Raw genomic sequence first — 18,610 nt, 5'->3', positions numbered from 1 at the left:
TTTTGTTTTGGCGACACCTAATGGCCACAATAATGTCAGGAAGTGTTGGTGACGAACCCCAAGATGCAGAGATGGCAGGCTAGATGCAGGAAAACATGACTTTAATGTCAAAAATGCAGGGAAAACACAAACCAGGAGACAGGAAACAGGATACCAGGGAACAGGCAACAGGATTCAAGGAAAACTGGAGACAGCAAACAGTCTACAGCATACAATCCTCCAGCCCTGCCTGGAGGGCGAGGCAGGTATGAATAGTAGCCTGATTAGAAATTTCTACCAGGTGTGCCAGGCTGTTCATAGCACATACAAAACTCAAAACCAGTGAAGTTGGCACGTTGTGTAATTCGTCAATAAAAACAATGATTTGCTAATTTTTTCAACTTATATTCAATTTGAATAGACTGAAAAGACAAGATATTAAATGTTCAAACTGAGAAACAAATATTTTTTGCAAATAATCTTTAACTTAGAATTTAATGGCAGCAACACATTGCAAAAAAGTTGGCACAAGGGCACTTTGTCCCTGATCTAAAATCAGGGACAGGTGAGGGAAACGAGCGCTCAGGGAGACGTGCAGGAACTGGAATCAAAATAAGAGGAAATAAAACACAAACACAGAGGAAAAAACAAAACATAACCAAACTGTCAGTGACAAGCCTGACATATGATTCATTAGGATTTCTCATGATACAGAAAATGTAATAATGCGGACACATTTGTTACGAAAGACTTTCTAATAGGACCTTATCTAACCTGTAACCTGTTATGAAAAAGTTTCATTATAATTATTATACTAGATAATACATTGCGAGAATTGGTTTGAATCGAGAATCGTGTTGAATTGAAAATCGATTCTGAATCGAATCATTCGGTGCCCAGAGATTCACACCCCTATTAACCATTAATTTAGGAATAAATTGAATAAAAGACAGCACATTATTTCCAAAATAGACATAGAGGTACATTTATTTTTGATTTGACAGTTGTCTGTCTATCTTTGTTGGACCTGTGATGAGGTGGCGACTTCTCCAGGGTGTACCCCGCCTTCCGCCCGAATGCAGCTGAGATAGGCTCCAGCACCCCCCGCGACCTCGAAAGGGACAAGCGGTAGAAAATGGATGAATGGACAGTTGTTTAAACTTACGTTAATAGGGATTGAAGGGAATTTATCATACCAGAGAATAGAGATGTCTGATATCGGGCTGCCGATATTATCGGCCGATAAAGGCTTTAAAATGTAATATCGGAAATTATCGGTTTCAAAAAGTAAAATGTATGACTTTTTAAAACGCCGCTGTACGTAGTGGTACACGGACGTAGGGAGAAGTACAGAGCGCCAATAAACCTTAAAGGCACTGCCTTTGCGTGCCGGCCCAATCACATAATACCTACGGCTTTTCACACACACAAGTGAATGCCAAGCATACTTGGTCAACAGCCATACAGGTCACACTGAGGGTGGCCGTATAAACAACTTTAACACTGTTACAAATATGCGCCACACTGTGAACCCACACCAAACAAGAATGACAAACACATTTCGGGAGAACATCCGCACCGTATCACAACATAAACACAACAGAACAAATACCCAGAACCCCTTGCAGCACTAACTCTTTCGGGACACTACAATATACAAACCCCCCCCCAACCTCCTCATGCATGTCCCAAATTCCAAGCTGCTGTTTTGAGGCATGTTAAAAAAAAAAATAATGCACTTTGTGACTTCAATAATAAATATGGCAGTGTCATGTTGGCATTTTTTTCCTTAACTTGAGTTAATTTATTTTGGAAAACCTTGTTACATTGTTTAATGCATCCAGCGGGGCATCACAACAAAATTAGGCATAATAATGTGTTAATTCCACGACTGTATATATCTGTATCGGTTGATATCGGAATCGGTAATTAAGAGTTGGACAATATCGGAATATCGGATATCGGCAAAAAAGCCATTATCGGACATCTCTACCAGAGAAATGAGACACAGGTCCCAGATTGAGTACCACAGTAACGAGAGTACACACATAATAATTTCAATAAAATATGATATAAATACAGTAGATTATAAATTGCATAAGTTAATTAGAATAAATTATAAGCATAATAAAAAAAAGTATAAAAATAGAATAAATTGTGATCATGTAGAGTGAAAATGTCAAAACAATGACAGCAAACCAACGCCAGTGCAAGCTAAGTGTTCCCATTCTTTCTAAATTAGCTGAGTTTGTCCAAGCTACACTTTACAAATGTTTTTAGCTCCAAACGAGCACTAAATTTGGCTTTGATGTTGCTGTCAAAGTATCTTGGGAAGCCGCTGCATCTGTGTTGCAAGTGTTCAGTTCAGTGTCTATTGATTTCTCTTTTATGACTAAATGTTTTTTGCAGCCTGGTTGGGCCCAGCTCATGAACTGGTACCAACCCTGCTGGACGTACTTCCCGGATACATGTCCTCATTTACACGCGTACAACATTCCGGCTCCACACAAATGACAGCCTCGGTGCCCGTTAAGGCTGCGCGAGCTCCAAAAACATAGCCACAAAACGCTGAGTAATGAATAAACTGCCAGCATTCATAGCTGTGGTGTTCCGCTGTCTTTCTTTGCAAGATTTATGGTGTCATTGATGCTAAGCTAACGTCATCCATAAGCCATGTTTTGCATGCCCACTGTTTTGTATTAAAAGCAGGTCCAAAAGAGGCCTGTCGGGGTTGAACTGGCAGAAATGAAGAGTGCGTTAGTGTGTTTTCAATTAAGTGCTCACTTTCTGGCAGAGCGAAGCGTCTTTAAAGGAAGGCTAGGATTGCTGTGTGATGCTATCTGATCATCTGGTTTATAGCTTTCACTTTCATTTGCTTTTCATTTGACTGGCAGGTAAATAGGAGTATTTATGTTCATGTTTTTATTGAGTTGCAATAAAGAGGTTCTAGCAGGACAGTTTAACCCCACAACATATTATGTAAATGAATACATTTATGACCGCAAGGGTGCTTTGTTGCAGAGATGGACAATAACGATAATGTTTTAAATGTACTTGAAAGAGGCTTTGGGACAGCTTGTTCAGCAGCAGGCATCTTTGTAAGGCTTTCGAAACACCGTCGTAGTGATGCTGGATTCAGATGGCTAATTAGGTTCGAGGTGGGTATCGAATTCGGTACTTTTTGGGTACCGACCGAATACCGCAGATCCCAGTAAAATCCAACGGTGCCATGTTTCGGTACCTGAGTTACGTGTGAGTATCATGCCCGGTTGCCGAATCAGCTGCCTCTTTGCACTTTAGTACTTAGCGATCACTCCAGCAGCACTGAGAGCGGACTAAGTCAAACTATGTACCTCTCGGTGATTTTGCAATTTTCATTGCCAACAAAGAAATTGTCTCAAAAAACGCTCCAAGGTCAATCAATCAATGTTTATTTATATAGCCCTAAATCACAAGTGTCTCAAAGGGCTGCACAAGCCACAATGACATCCTCAGTTCAGATCCCACATCGGGGCAAGGAAAAACTCAACCCACTGGGATGACAATGAGAAACCTTGGAGAGGTTAAGTAAGTTAAGTAGGTCCACTTTTCCAAAAGCTTCATGCTCATATACATTGGCTTAGCTATTGACATGCTACTGATTAGCTCCAGCACCCCCACGACCCCAAAAGGGACAAGCGGTAGAAAATGGATGGATGGATGGAATTTCAACACCTTCAAATTTGTTAATGAAAACTAAGATGCATCTTACAATCAAACAGCTGGTGTGTAATTATTACAATACTTACAGTCTTAACACTTTGCAGGGCACAACATGGGACAGCAAGACACTCCATAGACTACACACTACTTCCACCTAATGTTTTGGACTTGCAACTGCAATTGAGACTCACAAATGTGATAATGACACAAAATATAAAGACTGGACAGCAGCTAACATAATCAGCTATTTTTTTTTAATGTTGAAACAAAGAATGAGATCTTATTATCAAAAACAATTTATATTAATTAAGACACACAAAATAACTGAAAATTGGTACAGATGAGCACTGGTGTCGATTCTCGGGTACCGGGAATTGATACTGTATCGGTTAAAATGTGAACAGTACACTTCCCAAGTTGAAGCACAATGTTTTTGTCCTTCCTAGCTGTTTTTTTGCACAACATTTGGTGCAGATAAATGTTTTTTCCACACAATCGACGCCATCTTTGTTTACAATGAGCTCAGGTTAAGATTAAGAAAAGGAGTGCTTGATTTACACACACTAACCCACCTACAACACAGTACAAATAATCCAGCCCAGTATTTCTTACTTTTGTTTTTAGCTGAGCTATTTTCTGTTGTTTTATCGGTATGACGTTATAATTCCTCATAACCACCCGATAATTATCTGTGCAACCTACTTTGTAAACGGCCACATTTTTTAAGCAACTCTAGTACTGGATCTTGTTTGCTGCATATTAACCAAACCACAAGAACTCATTGTGCTCAAACACTTCAGGCTCGGCTGCCACTTGGCTACGAAATAAAAGCCTCGAAAGCGCCGGCCGCACAATCGTGTCAAAGTGACTTTCGCCGACCTGTTTGTCGCACATGAGGGCCTCAGAAAAAACGGCGCTGCACTGATTGAGCAAGTGATAAATATGCATGAGTTGAGCTTTTTGATGATGCGGCTGAAGAGCACTCTATCTCTGGAGCCAATAGGCTGAAAATAGCTGGTCTGGGAATGTTTACCCGCCGTGTGAACAATGGATGCCTTTAATGAGCTACTGTAACGACGCAAACATGACTGGAATTGAACGGACGCAGGCGGAGTGACAACGAAAGCATAAATAAATAAGAGCTTTGTTTTGTGTCGTCTGTGTTGGGGTCAAGTCTGTTTCTCTGTTTTTGTACTAGTTGAAGTTTATTTGGCGAAAGGACCCTCTTTTGTACTGAAAAAAGTTCAAACTGCTGCTTTGGAGTACAATAATTTGTCAAATCTGTGATTTTCCTCACACACAGTGAAATACCATTTTTAATTGGTGCCTTCAAAGATTTGGTTGTCATAGCTTTGCCTTTGGGCCCATTTGCTTACGTTTCCGTAATATTAATATTACACATACTGAACTACCATATTTTCCGGACTATAGAGCGCAAAGGTATTAAGCTAAATTTTAGAAGAAAAAAATATTTTTCCATGTACCAACCGCACAAGCCGTAGATGTATAAGTAGTGAAATGAGATAGTTACACTGAAAGACTTGGTAAATGTTTATTTACATACCTGTATTGATTTCAAACAGTGCCTGTAATGTAGCAGTATAACTGCTGATCAAATAAAACAGAAATGTCATCATCATGGACCCACTAACTGCGGACGCTAGCTCACCAATCAGCTAAACAGACTCAATAACTCCACGGTGAAGTTTTGGTGGACTTACGAAACTGAAACAACACAATTGTTTTTATTGTAAGTTAATAATACTAACACAGACACTAGTAAATGAGTTATTATATTAGCTAATGCTAACAACGCTAGCTTGATTACATAAAAATAGCACGTACAAGTATGCATGAAAACACTACTTTTAAAACATTTGACGGTTCAGTAAGTATAAGTTGTTTTAGTTTTATTGTCAGATGTACAAACCTTGCTTTGAGTGACGAATGAAGAAACCGTACAAGTAGGAACGCTATTACGACTAGGAGATTGGAACGGCACTTCAGAATCAGAATCAGAATCAGCTTTATTGTCATTACGCAAGGTAACGAGATTGAGGCCATTCCATACAGTGCGATGTGTGCATGCTAGAAAAACAATGTGCAAATATATAAAAATTTAAAAAATGTAGAAGTGCAATTAATATGGTGTGAAATGAATATACACATGAAAAAACAAAACAAAAACAGGGTGGTTGGTGGAATGGGTTATTGCACCGAAGAGAAGGCAGTTATGAGGGACAATGGGGCAGTCCATTCAGGATGGTTATGGCCCTGGGGAAGAAGCTGTTCTTTAGCCTGTTTGTTTTGGTTTTAATGCACCTGTAGCGCTTCCCAGAGGGCAGCAGGTGGAACAGGTCAGAGCCAGGGTGGGTGCTGTCTTTGATGATGGCACTGGCTCTGTTGAGGCAGCGGGAGGTGTAGATGTCTATACTTCCGGTTCAAGGTACGAAACAGAAGAAAACACTGTAAAACTTCCAACCCCTAGCACCAGAGGTTAGCGAACTAGTCCAAAAGCTGGCGCCATAGCACAAACTATAACACGCCTTTTCAGTCTCTGTTTTGATGTTACTACTACCGGTATGTACAATTGTACACATTAAAGACAAATCCATCGCAGCACCTTTGTATAAGCCGCAGGGTTCAAACCTCGGGAAGCAAGGAGCGCCATATAGTCCGGAAAATACGGTATTGTACTCAAAATGTGTTTTGGCCCATGTCAGGGAACTTTATTTCATTTTTGTACAAGCTGTCTAAGATGGAAATGACTCATTTGAGTAACCGGATTGAAAGTAACAGGAGTGAGTTTTTAGCCTAGAATTATTATATACATGAAATATAGCCACATTGAATTTATGCTGATACAGCGTTGTCAAAATAGTTTTTATTGAGGGCCACACAGCAGTTATGGCTGTCCCTAGAGGGCCGTTTGTAACAGTGAATATAATATATGAATATATAAATGTATAATCAACTCATGATTTTATTACACAATTGCCAATGCATTTGATTATCGTATTTTTTATGTACAAATTGATGGATGATTTGCAGTGAAATCATAAGTCATAGTGACAAGTAGATATGTATTTATTTTTTATTTTAACAAACAGTTTGTAATATTTTGTTTGTTGCATGATCAGATGAAATTAGGGAATGGATTAAGCAAAGAAATCAAACAATGTACTAATATGATACACTTCAAGAAACTCTTCAAATTTAAAGTGTTTACAAAGTACAAAGAAGAAGAACCATGATAAACATTCTGAATTTATTTCATCCATCCATTCATTTTCAAGATTATTTTACTCATCTCACCATATGAAATGTAACTTACTTCACCAATTATTTATTTATTTTTATTTGTATTACTTATGGCGTATATTGTGAATAAATTGAGAACAGGAAGTGAACAAAAGTTTTAGCAACTGCTATGTAAAGTAAAAGGGGTAGGATTAAATAAGCTCTGCTTCGTCCTACTCCTTTTCGAACATGTTGAATAGAGAAACTGGATATTGTGACGTATCATGTTGTATGCAGGCATGTTCCAAATAAACTCAAACTCAACTAACCTCAAAATCTAAGTTGATAAAACTTAATTTTTAAAAGATTTTTCAAACAAAATTACAAGCACAAATAGTTTTAGCAAGAAATAATTTAGTACTATTTTGACTATTAGACTATTTCCAGCCTTGATTCAACAAAACAAATATTTAAAAACTAGTTGAAGTAACAGACTGTCCTGGGAGTTCAACCCCAGCTCGTTATCCCCGAAAAAAATTAATGATTACTTTTCGGGGTGATTTATGAATACCGATAATTATTGGGCTGTATGTGGAAAGTGAGGTCACACCGCTACATTCGATAAAATTAAGAATAACTCTGAATTTTAAAAATGCTCCATTGAGGCGTTATCCGTAGTGTGCTGTTTGTAAGTAAGGGTGAGCTAATCAAGCGCTCCTTTTTCACCCAACTGTGTGCTGATGCACTTGAAAAGTGAACATTTTTGCCAGAAACGAGCTAAGTGCTAAATCTGTGATTCCATCATTGAAATGATGGCGCTGGACAACTGGCCCTCATCATTAAAGATACTGTCTTTTGTCAGGACAAGTCTATATTTAAGTCACATTTTTAAAAGGGAATGCATGTTAAGGCGTGGGTCAGCAACCCGCGGTTTGAGAGCTGCATGTGGCTCTTTAGTGCCGCCCTAGTGGCTCACTGGAGCTTTTTCAAAAATGTATGAAAATGGGGAATATATGGGGTGTCCTACTAAATTAAGCCGTCCTTGAACTGACCGTAGTTGTGTGGACTGTGACGTGTAAGTTTGTTTACATGTATAGGTGCACGCAATTTCGAACTACTTCTGGTTTCCCACGCCATCTTGTGTGAGGAAACACTCCGTGAAGCTATTCATTTGTACGTTGTTTTCTGAGGTGATTGCACGTATGTACAATTTCTTCTTGGCTTTTTTGGTTTTCTCATCAGTTGTCATCATGCCTCAAAGCTGTGAGGCAGTGTACTGTACCAATCACAATAGGAAACAAGGAGAGAAGTTGTCATTTTACAATTTTCCGTCTCAAAAGAGGTCAACAGATCGTCGTGACAAGTGGCTTCACGTTGTCAAGAAACTGACAGGGATAGGCAAACGTTGGAGCCCTAGGAAACATGCTGTGTAGCAAGCATGTTTCTGCACAACATCGTAAATTGTAATCTACTTGTAACTTCATGTACTGCAATTCTGTTTTTAACTTGGCTAACTTTAGGTTTTAGGAAAGCTTTTTATCACTGAATGTCTTTAGTTTTTGTCGGATTAATACATTTTTTATACAATAATAAAATATGAAATATAAATATTTCAACAAAATATAGTGTTTAGTTGTAAGAGAAAGCCGACTGGACAATGCTAAATGACGCCACGGTGGGGTTGTACTTACCCAAAATGATAGGACTGAGGTTGCGTGCCATTCCCCTTGATAAATCATAAATATAAAACTGCACACTATATCGTGTAGAATCCGGAAGTAGCTAGAAATTGCAGGTGCCCATAACTTTCTCCGACACTGGCACTTTTTCTTTGTCTCATTTTATCCACCAAATATTTTATGCTGTGCCTGACTGCACAACATTAAGCTTTGTTGATGTTATTGACTTGTTGGAGTGCTAATCAGGTATATTTGGTCAGTGCATGACTGCAAGCTAATCGATGCTAACATGCTATTTAGGCTAGCTGTATGTACATATTTAATCATTCCTCATTTGTAGGTATATTTGAGCTCATTTAATTTCCTTTACTTACGTCCTGTGTCAGTATGTAATATTGTCTGCATATTTCTGATAGTTGTTTGTGTACCATGTTAAAGACCACAGCAAACGTTACCCAGCTTGCGCTGCATTTCTGATAGTTGTTTGTGTGCCATGTTGTTATAGACCACAGCAAACGTTACCCAGCTTGCAAAGATTGTAATTAATCCATTCGAAGAAGACAGCCTGCTGTTTCCTTTAACTTGAACACACACATCTAAACATTTGGCAACTCTAAGCCAGTCATTTCCAGGAGTTATATCACCCTCTGAGAAGCCTCCGTTTCAGCATTTCTGTCAAAAAAGATTTGCATCAGCCTGCGACACATTTAGTCACTTTGATAGTAGGCTAATAGAGCTAATGTAGGCACTTACATTATGTGTTGCCTTCATTATAAGACTTACTTAGGGCTTTTATTTTTTTGCGACTCCAGACAGATTCGTTTTTTTGTATTTTTGGTCCAATATGGCTCTTTCAACATTTTGGGTTGCCGACCCTTGTGTTAAGGTAACAGGACTGAGTAAAAACCCAAGGATGTAACTTAAGTGTGAACTTTTAATTTTTTAACATATTGCGCCGCCACCACTTCAGTAGATTCTTACCAGCGTGGTAATCTCAAAGGTCCTGCTTTGGTACCCCTGACATTGGACTTTTACAGTTTGCGAACTGTACCCTTTTGGTCCTAGCAAAGTTAAAATCCAATAAGTATCGTCTGACATTTGGTGAAAGTTGTTTCTTAAAATGGTTGTCTATAGAAGTTTAGCTGAAGTTATAAAGTTTGCTTTGATAATGAGGCATTTTTTGTTTGATGGCTGTCAGAGCTGCAGGCCGTGGCCTCCTTCGAGCACTACACGCTGTCCGACAAGGCCATGGACTACAGGATCCTGCACATGGACGAGGACCAGGACAGGATATACGTGGGATGCAAGAACCACGTGCTCTCCATGGACATCAACAACATCACGCACGGCACTTTGAAGGTCAGTTGTGTTGCACACACACACACACACACACACACACAACTGTTTTGCACAGCATTGCCAGACATACAATATTTTTTGCATTGTATGATAATGCCCCCCTCTTTAAAATGTAAAATCAATAATTTAAAAAAAAAAAAAGTTTTTCTATTTTATTTTTAGTCTTTTCTTTCCAGTAAAAACTTTTTCTTCAGCAAATTTACCTATCATAATTACAGATGGAAAAAATAAAATTTTATTCTAACTTTCACTTCCTCACGCAATTTTAATGCAACAAACACCTAAAAAACAAGTCTGCACTTTCTATTGCAATTTTTGGGAAAAACTAGGCATCCTAAAAAAGGGCCGCAAAATCCTGGGAGGACTGATAAATTACTGTCAATGTTCAAAAACGTTTAGTTTTGTTAGATTTGTTGACTTCTGGTGCTTTCTAGGGTTAGGGTTACAATAAATATTGATTAAAAATTCATAAAATTACCAAGGGATGTAATATTTTGTTGCTGCTGCATTTTAGGCGGCAACAATTACAAAAAAAAGCCAGCAAAATCCTGGACCGACTGATTCATGTGCGAATTGGACCTCTTGGATACGTGGCTATTAGCGAACTCAAGCAGGATACGTCCTGCACTGTATATGGAGTGAAATTAGTGCCAAAACTCCACAAACACAACTTTTTTTTTTTACTCACTAAAAATTATTTTCTGCAAGTAAAAAAACGATTTGCAAGTGTTAAAAAATATTTTCTGCAAGTAAAAAAAAAAACGATTCGGAAATATAAAAGCTATTCACACACTTGCACTCAGAGTACCTGCAATTAGCACTCTACAACAACAGTTGGGGCTGCTGAGGCAATTTAAGGTCATCAGAGCTACTGTTATTTGCGCATGGTGCCGTCCGCCAAAAATAACAAAAAGGAAGCAGGGTGGGGAGTAAAATGGGAGATAGAAGAGATGGAAAACTTACAGGTTAACTTACAGGTTGAGCTTTTCCCCCCTCTTTTAACAAATAACAGTAGCTCTGACGGCCCTAAAATGCCTCAAACCACCTGTTGTTGTAAAGTGCAAGTGCTCTGAGTGCAAGTGTGTGGATCATGCTGGGTGAAATATTACTGCCAAAAGTTTTAACTTGAAGAAAAAAAAAACATTTTTTACTTGCAGAAAATAGTTTTTATACTTGTGAATCGTTTTTTTTACTTACAGAAAAAAAGTTTTGCTCCCTAATCGTTTTTTTTTTTATGTGCCAAAACGTTTTTTTTTGCTTGCAAATCGTTTTTTAACTTTTACAAAATCATTTTTTTACTTGCAGAAAATTGTTGGGTTTTTTACTTGTGAATCATTTTTATAATTGAAGAAAATAGTTTTTTACTTGCAGAAAATTGTTTCTTTTTTACTTACTTCATTTTTATAATTGAATACATTTTTATTTGTGCTGTTTTTTTCTGCTTGTAGAAAATAGATTTTTTTTATTATATTTATTATAAAATCGTGCATAAAAACACTTGTGTTTTTGGAGTTTTCGCAGTAATTTCACTTCATAACTGCACCTGATGTTGTGCATTGTCTCATGGGCCTCGTTACAACCAGGTGGAGGCGCTATTTCCCAACAGCCATATTATTTTATGTAAAAGTAAAACTGCATTTTACACTATTTTACACAGGGCCTTCTGTCATGTTTTAAAGTAGCAGATGGTCCTGAGTAACTTCAAATGCACGATAAGTGTCCGCAATGTACGATAATTTCAAACTTTTGGTATACGATAATTTGTCATTTCCCACCTGGCAACGCTGCCTTGGCCTGCATCCTTAGCTAAGACATGGAGTCTAAACGTCCTGCAGTGGAGTGTAACAGGTTCTGGCTGATACTGCTGCTGTGCTTCCTGTCTCTGCTGTGATATTATGCAAATGGTGACACATTTGCCGTGTCGTCAACAATCGGGGGTTATTCAAAGGTGCAGTTGAAGCACTGGAGCGTTGTCGTCGTGTACGCGGCGAGGGAGTCGTCTACCAGTGTAATTGACAGCATGAGCCGCATAAACAGATGGTAAACCATTTAGACCCCCCTCCCTCATCCTACCCCGTTGGGGAGTGCTGCGTTTCATCCATTTTGTAAATTACGGGACGCATTCACAGAGCTCGACCTCTTCCACTTTACAACACGTGTCATCCCAAATTTCCCCCTTGTTTAATTCCAGAACATTTGCATATTCATGAGCATCTGTAACTGGTGTTCACTGGGATCATTTCCACCGCACTCACAGCTAATTAGGATCTTGTGTTGTTTTTGCACCACCAGGCGTTTTGGCCGGCGTCTACCAGCAAGATCGAGGAGTGCCAAATGGCGGGTAAAGACCCCACGGTAAGCTCACCTCATGGATCGTGGACAACGCAAACATCTAGCCACGGGCATTGGCTGAATGTTAGGTTTTGGCTAAACAAAGCAGCTTTGATCCATATCAAAGAAGAATTGCAGGAAGTTTTTTATTAAAACAATCCAGATTCAAACCACATGTCATAGTCAAAGACTGATCTACTAAAGGTTTGCGTGTATTAAAACACGTGCAAACTTGATAGGACACGCAAAGCTGGTCTACTAAACTTGTGCACAGAGGATGGTGTCTCTTTTTAGTGGGAAGAATGATCTTTTTGGTGTATTTGTTCTCATGAATATACAGAATATATGCTGATCATCACAATACTGGGAGGAAATAAGGAAAAATATTTTATAGAGCAGTGGTCCCCAACTACCGGGCCATGGCCCGGTACCGGTCCGTGGATCGATTGGTACCGGACCGCACAAGAAATTAAAAAAAAAATTTTTTTTTTAATTTATTAAATCAACATAAAAAACACAAGATACACTTACAATTAATGCACCAACCCAAAAAACCTCCCTCCCCCATTCACACTCATTCACACAAAAGGGTTGTTTCTTTCTGTTATTAATATTTCTGGTTTTTACATTATATATCAATATAGATCAATACAGACTGCAGGGATACAGTCCGTAAGCACACATGATTGTATTTTTTTATGACCAAAAAAAAAAGGCCCTCCCTTGCTAAACTGGGGCCCAAAGTAGATTTTTTTATTTGAGGTTCCCTCCCATTATAACATTTTTTTAAACTTTTTTATGTATAAAAAATATTTTTATACTTTTTAAATACTACATTTGGGGTAAAAACAGGTTTTGTTAATTAACATTGAACAACTAAGTCAGAGCCCTAAGCAGAATTTTATTTTAAATTTAAAATGTGTATTTTGTAATTGTATTACAAATTTTTGCACACTTTTTTATTTATGTAAAACTATTTTTAGATTTTTGTAATCCAACTTGAATTTAATTCAATGCATGTTTTGTACTAAAACACATTTGTTGTAATTAGTTTCATAATAGTGCAAAATAACACATTTGTATATTGTATATTTGGATAGTCGATATTCCATTTCCAATTTTACAATATATTCTTGTCAGTGACGGAGTAGGATGGGGTGAGGAATACACTTGGGGTAAAATTTCATCTGAAGCTCCCTCACATTCTTTAATTTAGATTTTACATGCGCTTATTCACGCAAAACGGGGCCCTCCTCAGATAGTGGGGCCTTTCTTTTGCCCTTGCCACCATCACCTCTGTGCTGATGGCCAACATGCTGGTGTGACACCCCCGCCACTAAATATCGCTGTGGCAACATAAAGCCAGCTTTTATTTGTATTCAATGATATAACAAGTTTAATTTAGATTTTACATGCGCTTATTCATGCAAAACGGGGCCCTCCTCAAATAGTGGGGCCGTATGCACAACGTGTGATCTTCGCATAGGGAGAGGCGTCATAACAATGACTAAAGCAATCGTTCCTTGCAAGTTCTTAAAGTTTACCGACGCATTTCATAATACAGTAGAAAGAAGAAGAAATAGAAAGACTCAAAATAATCCAAAAGTCAAAATCTACGGCACACTCGCTCACCCAGGGCGACATTTGTGTGTGTGATAAATATGTGTGTTTTAGTTCAGGGTTCAGGTCCAAAGACATGCACCTGGGGATAGGTTGATTGGCAACACTAAAATTGGCCCTAGTGTGTGAATGTGAGTGTGAATGTTGTCCGTCTATCTGTGTTGGCCCTGCGATGAGGTGGCGACTTGTCCAGGGTGTACCCCATCTTCCCTTCCGCCCGATTGTAGCTGAGATAGGCTGCAGCGCCCCCCGCGACCCCAAAGGGAATAAGCGGTAGAAAATGGATGGATGGATGGATGGATGGATAGTTCAGGTTTTCACATTTCCAAAATTGTCCACTACAGTGGGATCCGGAGCCACTCAAATATTAACACTAAATTAGTATATAGGCTACCACACACCCTGCGACCCCGTAAGGGACAAGCGGTAGGAAATGGATGGATGGATGGATAGTAATCTTACTCTTGATTTTAATTGCATTCAATAATTATATCTAACCTACTTACAGTTTACAACCTTGTCAAATGATATGAAAGCATGTGTGAATCACAAAGATTATTATCAAGGCTTAGGTCAGGCTGATTACTAAAAAATAAGTGCTTATTAAGTATACTACAAAAGAGGGGATTCATAAAAAATTATGAAAAATAAATGTACATACAATTATGTAGCGGTTAAATAAACTAAATCAATAATGAATATATTTCTTAACTAAACTGTCATTAAATTTTAAGTACAAATGAAAATACAGCTTTACCACTTGAGTCATAATTTTTGCACTTCTTTATGACTTTAGCTCCATACTTCTTCTGTTTGTTTGATATTGTCATTACTGCCACAAGTGGTGGAAAAGTGTATTACAACTGAGTAGTGTGGCAGATACAGACCACAGCTTAGAAACAGATATTTTCAGCCATGTGAAATGTCTGCGAAAAGGTGGATTTTTTTTTTACGCATCAAAAAATCTTTTTTCTTAATGAAATATCAAAAAATACTATCCAAACAAAATGTGACAATGTTGACGGCTTTCTACTTTGCTGCTAATCATATTTGGATGATTACAGTCCAAACACTGTTAGTTCAGAACCGGTAGTAGTTCTAGAGCATTTATTAGTAGCCAGCGAGAAGGTATTTTTTTGACGTGACAGATGTAAACAGAGGTCACAACACCGGAAGTATATTACCCGAGGGGTCGTGGTTACAGCATAGTGGTGCCAAATGGGAAACTTTTTCTGAGTTATTTGCATGCATGTTATAGAACTTTACTTTACATTTTCAATTATATTAGTGTTGGTAAATAATCTACTAAAAAATACAAATTCTGTGGTATATTACATGGGACATGTAAGTGTCAAAAAGACATCTCAAAGAAGTTGGTAGATGAGATTAAATGTACAGGTAAAATATAGTGTACAAATGCACCCAATTCCAGGAAATGTAGTCTTTATTTTCAAAATATGGCCCTATGGTTAAAAAACAGTACTTTAGTTAACATGATTGCAAAGAACTTTGCACAATAAAAATAATGGCTGAGAGTAAGACTGGAAATGATCCACAAAGTCAGGGAAATTAGTTATTAATCCAGCAGTGTCGAAGTGAAGATAAGTCGAAGGAGGAATGCTCAGTGTGTCTGTGGGCCAGCGGGAGCCAGCAGACGGGCTGGGAAGTGTGAGTACAGCCTTTAATTGGGTTTGGATTGTTGCGTGCTGCCCCCTGTTGGTGTGGAGTGTGCGCTGCTTAGGACACATGGTGCCAGTTACAAAGCTAATGATTAATGGCATTGTGCATGAAAAACAGCACTTGTCAGAGCGCCAATGTCTCTGTTCAGCTGTTCCTTTATTTATTGCCGCTGCAGAACTGTGCGTACACCCCAGCCCCCCAGGGTTTTTCCATCTGCTCGTCCATGTCAAATTCGTCCACATGTGTCCAGCAGCAGATGTCCGCAGGGTCACCCTCCTCGCGAGGCGCGGGAGGTGTTCCAGCTGCATGCGAAGCTCTCGACCGAGGGCCAAAGATTCCATAACCAGGACTATCTCTCGCTAAAGTTAAGACCCAGAAGATCCTCCTCCGTCTCTGCTCGGCCTTAATTGGTTTGGAAGAGGGGAGAGAATAAAAGGGAAAACTTACGAGACGAATAAACGTGTCAAGAAGGCTTTTTTTTCTGCCTCCATCGCCTCCCATGTGACTCACTGAAGAAGTGCTTCTGACTGCAGGCACGCTCACACAAATATTGGGCCAAGTGACGCTAATCCCTTCTTTTTCTTGCATTATTCTCATTTTCCCAACATCACGTTTTCCATTTCCGACCGCCGCAATATTAAACCTTCTCTGTTGCTTGTGGTTCTTAAACCACACACATACACACTCACACACTTCCTGGTACAAGGCTGCTCTCCTCTGATAAACTCTCGGGTGATGAGGAGTGCCTGGATGGTGGTATGGAAGATAAATGTAACACGAGTACTGTTGTTTTTACTGGCGGGTAAGGAATAATTCTACAGTGTCGATCCAAAACATTAAATAGTCCACTTGGTTCAAATGAAAACATCAGAACTTGTCTCAAATTTATGGTAATTAATTTGTAGAGCAACAGGATTATTTGCCCAAGCTGTGAGGTCACTTGTTCACGTGGCACAGTCATCAAAAAAAATTTTCACCTCAAAAAAACACTTGGCTACTACCATAATGACCAACATTAAAATGCAGTAGCATAGTAGGCCTAAGTATTAATTAAAAGCAAGGCAGAGGTTTTATTTAACAAGTATATTTAATATTGTTGGTCATAAGCCATATAAATGCAATATAGGGTGATGCTTCTCAATTATGATTCACAACCCTCCCTGCACAAAAATGTCACCGTTTTGTGCAAAATATGCAACAGTATTGTAGCTAATCAGATGGGATGAAAGTGCATATTTGCATGTTCTTTCCCTGAACAAATAGGGTCTCATATTGATTGATTGATTGATTGATTGATTGAGACTTTTATTAGTAGGTTGCACAGTGCAGTACATATTCCGTACAATTGACCACTAAATGGTAACACCCGAATACGTTTTTCAACTTGTTTAAGTCGGGGTCCACTTAAATTGATTCATGATACAGATATATACTATCATATATACTATCATCATAATACAGTCATCACACAAGATAATCTTTAGGGTGTATACATTGAATTATTTACATTATTTACAATTCGGGGTGTGGAGGGGGGGGGTTAGGTTTGGTTGTTATCATCAGTCATCAACAATTGAGAACAGAGAAATGGATATTGAAACAGTGTAGGTCTGACTTGGTAGCAAGTAGTGGACATAGAGAGAGAGAGATCAGAAGGCATAAGAAAAATATCTGCATTTGATTGTTTACATTTGATTATTAACAACAATCCGGGGAGGGTGTTAGTTTAGGGTTGAAGTTGCCTGGAGGTGTACTTTTATTGCGGTTTTGAAGGAGGATAGAGATGCCCTTTCTTTTATACCTGTTGGGAGCGCATTCCACATTGATGTGGCATAGAAAGAGAATGAGTTAAGACCTTTGTTAGATCGGAATCTGGGTTTAACGTGGTTAGTGGAGCCCCCCCTGGTGTTGTGGTTATGGCGGTCATTTACGTTAAGGAAGTAGTTTGACATGTACTTCGGTATCAGGGAGGTGTAGCGGATTTTATAGACTAGGCTCAGTGCAAGTTGTTTTACTCTGTCCTCCACCCTGAGCCAGCCCACTTTGGAGAAGTGGGTAGGAGTGAGGTGGGATCTGGGGTGGAGGTCTAGAAGTAATCTGACTAGCTTGTTCTGGGAGGTTTGGAGTCTAGATTTGAGGGTTTTGGAGGTGCTAGGGTACCAGGAGGTGCATGCGTAATCGAAAAAGGGTTGAACGAGAGTTCCCGCCAGAACCCTCATGGTGCTTTTGTTGACCAGAGAGGAGATTCTATAGAGAAATCTTGTTCGTGTATATATATATATATATATATATATATATATATATATATATATATATATATATAAGGTTTGCGTGTATTAAAATACGTGCAAACTTGATAGACCAGGCGAAGCTGATATATTAAAGATTGTGTCTTTTAAATGAGCAAAATAGTAAGTGCAATCCATTTAGTGTGTCTATCTTCATGCATATGCAGAATATATGAATATCAGAACACTGAGATGAGAGAAAATGATGCAAATTAAAATCATTTAGCACTCGATTTATCAAGCCTAAGACTGACCTGCTGTTGCTGTTTTGCGTCTACATTTAATAGCGGTGCTCAACAAAATTGATTCTCATCCGAATCACGGTTCTTATTTATTCCAATTTGAAATTGATTTATTTTCATTTCAAAAATCTGATTTTTTTTTTTCATTTTGTAATACTTTTTTTTTTAACACCTTTAACTTGTTAACAAAAATGTCTCTTTCATAAATAAATAAATATACATTATATATATGAATGAGGTAGATCCCCTCGACTTGCTCAATTGAAAAGTAGCTCGCCTGCAGAAAGTGTGGGCACTCCTGCTCCATAGTATGGATTTTGTGTTGATTTATATACAACAGTAAACATTGGTTTGTGCAAAGGCTATATATGATGAAACAAGGCGGCAGCTAAAGAAGGACTTCCCTGTTTATCCCCTCTCACAGAGGAAAAACCCGCCAAGTGAACAGTTGATTTTACTACTTCCGGTGCTGACGTAACCTGACTTACTG

At 38.6% G+C, this 18,610-nt stretch overlaps 1 protein-coding gene across 3 annotated transcripts in view; it reads left to right on the top strand.

Annotated features, from left to right (window-relative positions):
* Positions 1–18,610, top strand: part of sema3c (sema domain, immunoglobulin domain (Ig), short basic domain, secreted, (semaphorin) 3C) — an 88,048-nt gene that overhangs the window by 47,484 nt on the left and 21,954 nt on the right. For all 3 annotated transcript variants that reach the window (XM_061959615.1, XM_061959613.1, XM_061959614.1), the window contains 2 exons: positions 9,799–9,959; positions 12,252–12,314. In XM_061959615.1, coding sequence (XP_061815599.1) covers positions 9,799–9,959; positions 12,252–12,314 — 224 coding nt within the window. The remainder of the gene's footprint in view (positions 1–9,798; positions 9,960–12,251; positions 12,315–18,610) is intronic.

This window comes from Nerophis lumbriciformis, linkage group LG05 (genome assembly GCF_033978685.3).
Source record: "Nerophis lumbriciformis linkage group LG05, RoL_Nlum_v2.1, whole genome shotgun sequence".
In the NCBI taxonomy this organism is placed as follows: Eukaryota; Metazoa; Chordata; class Actinopteri; order Syngnathiformes; family Syngnathidae; genus Nerophis; species Nerophis lumbriciformis.
Note: the sequence above shows the minus strand (reverse complement) of the source record. Positions and strands in the feature narration are given on the sequence as shown.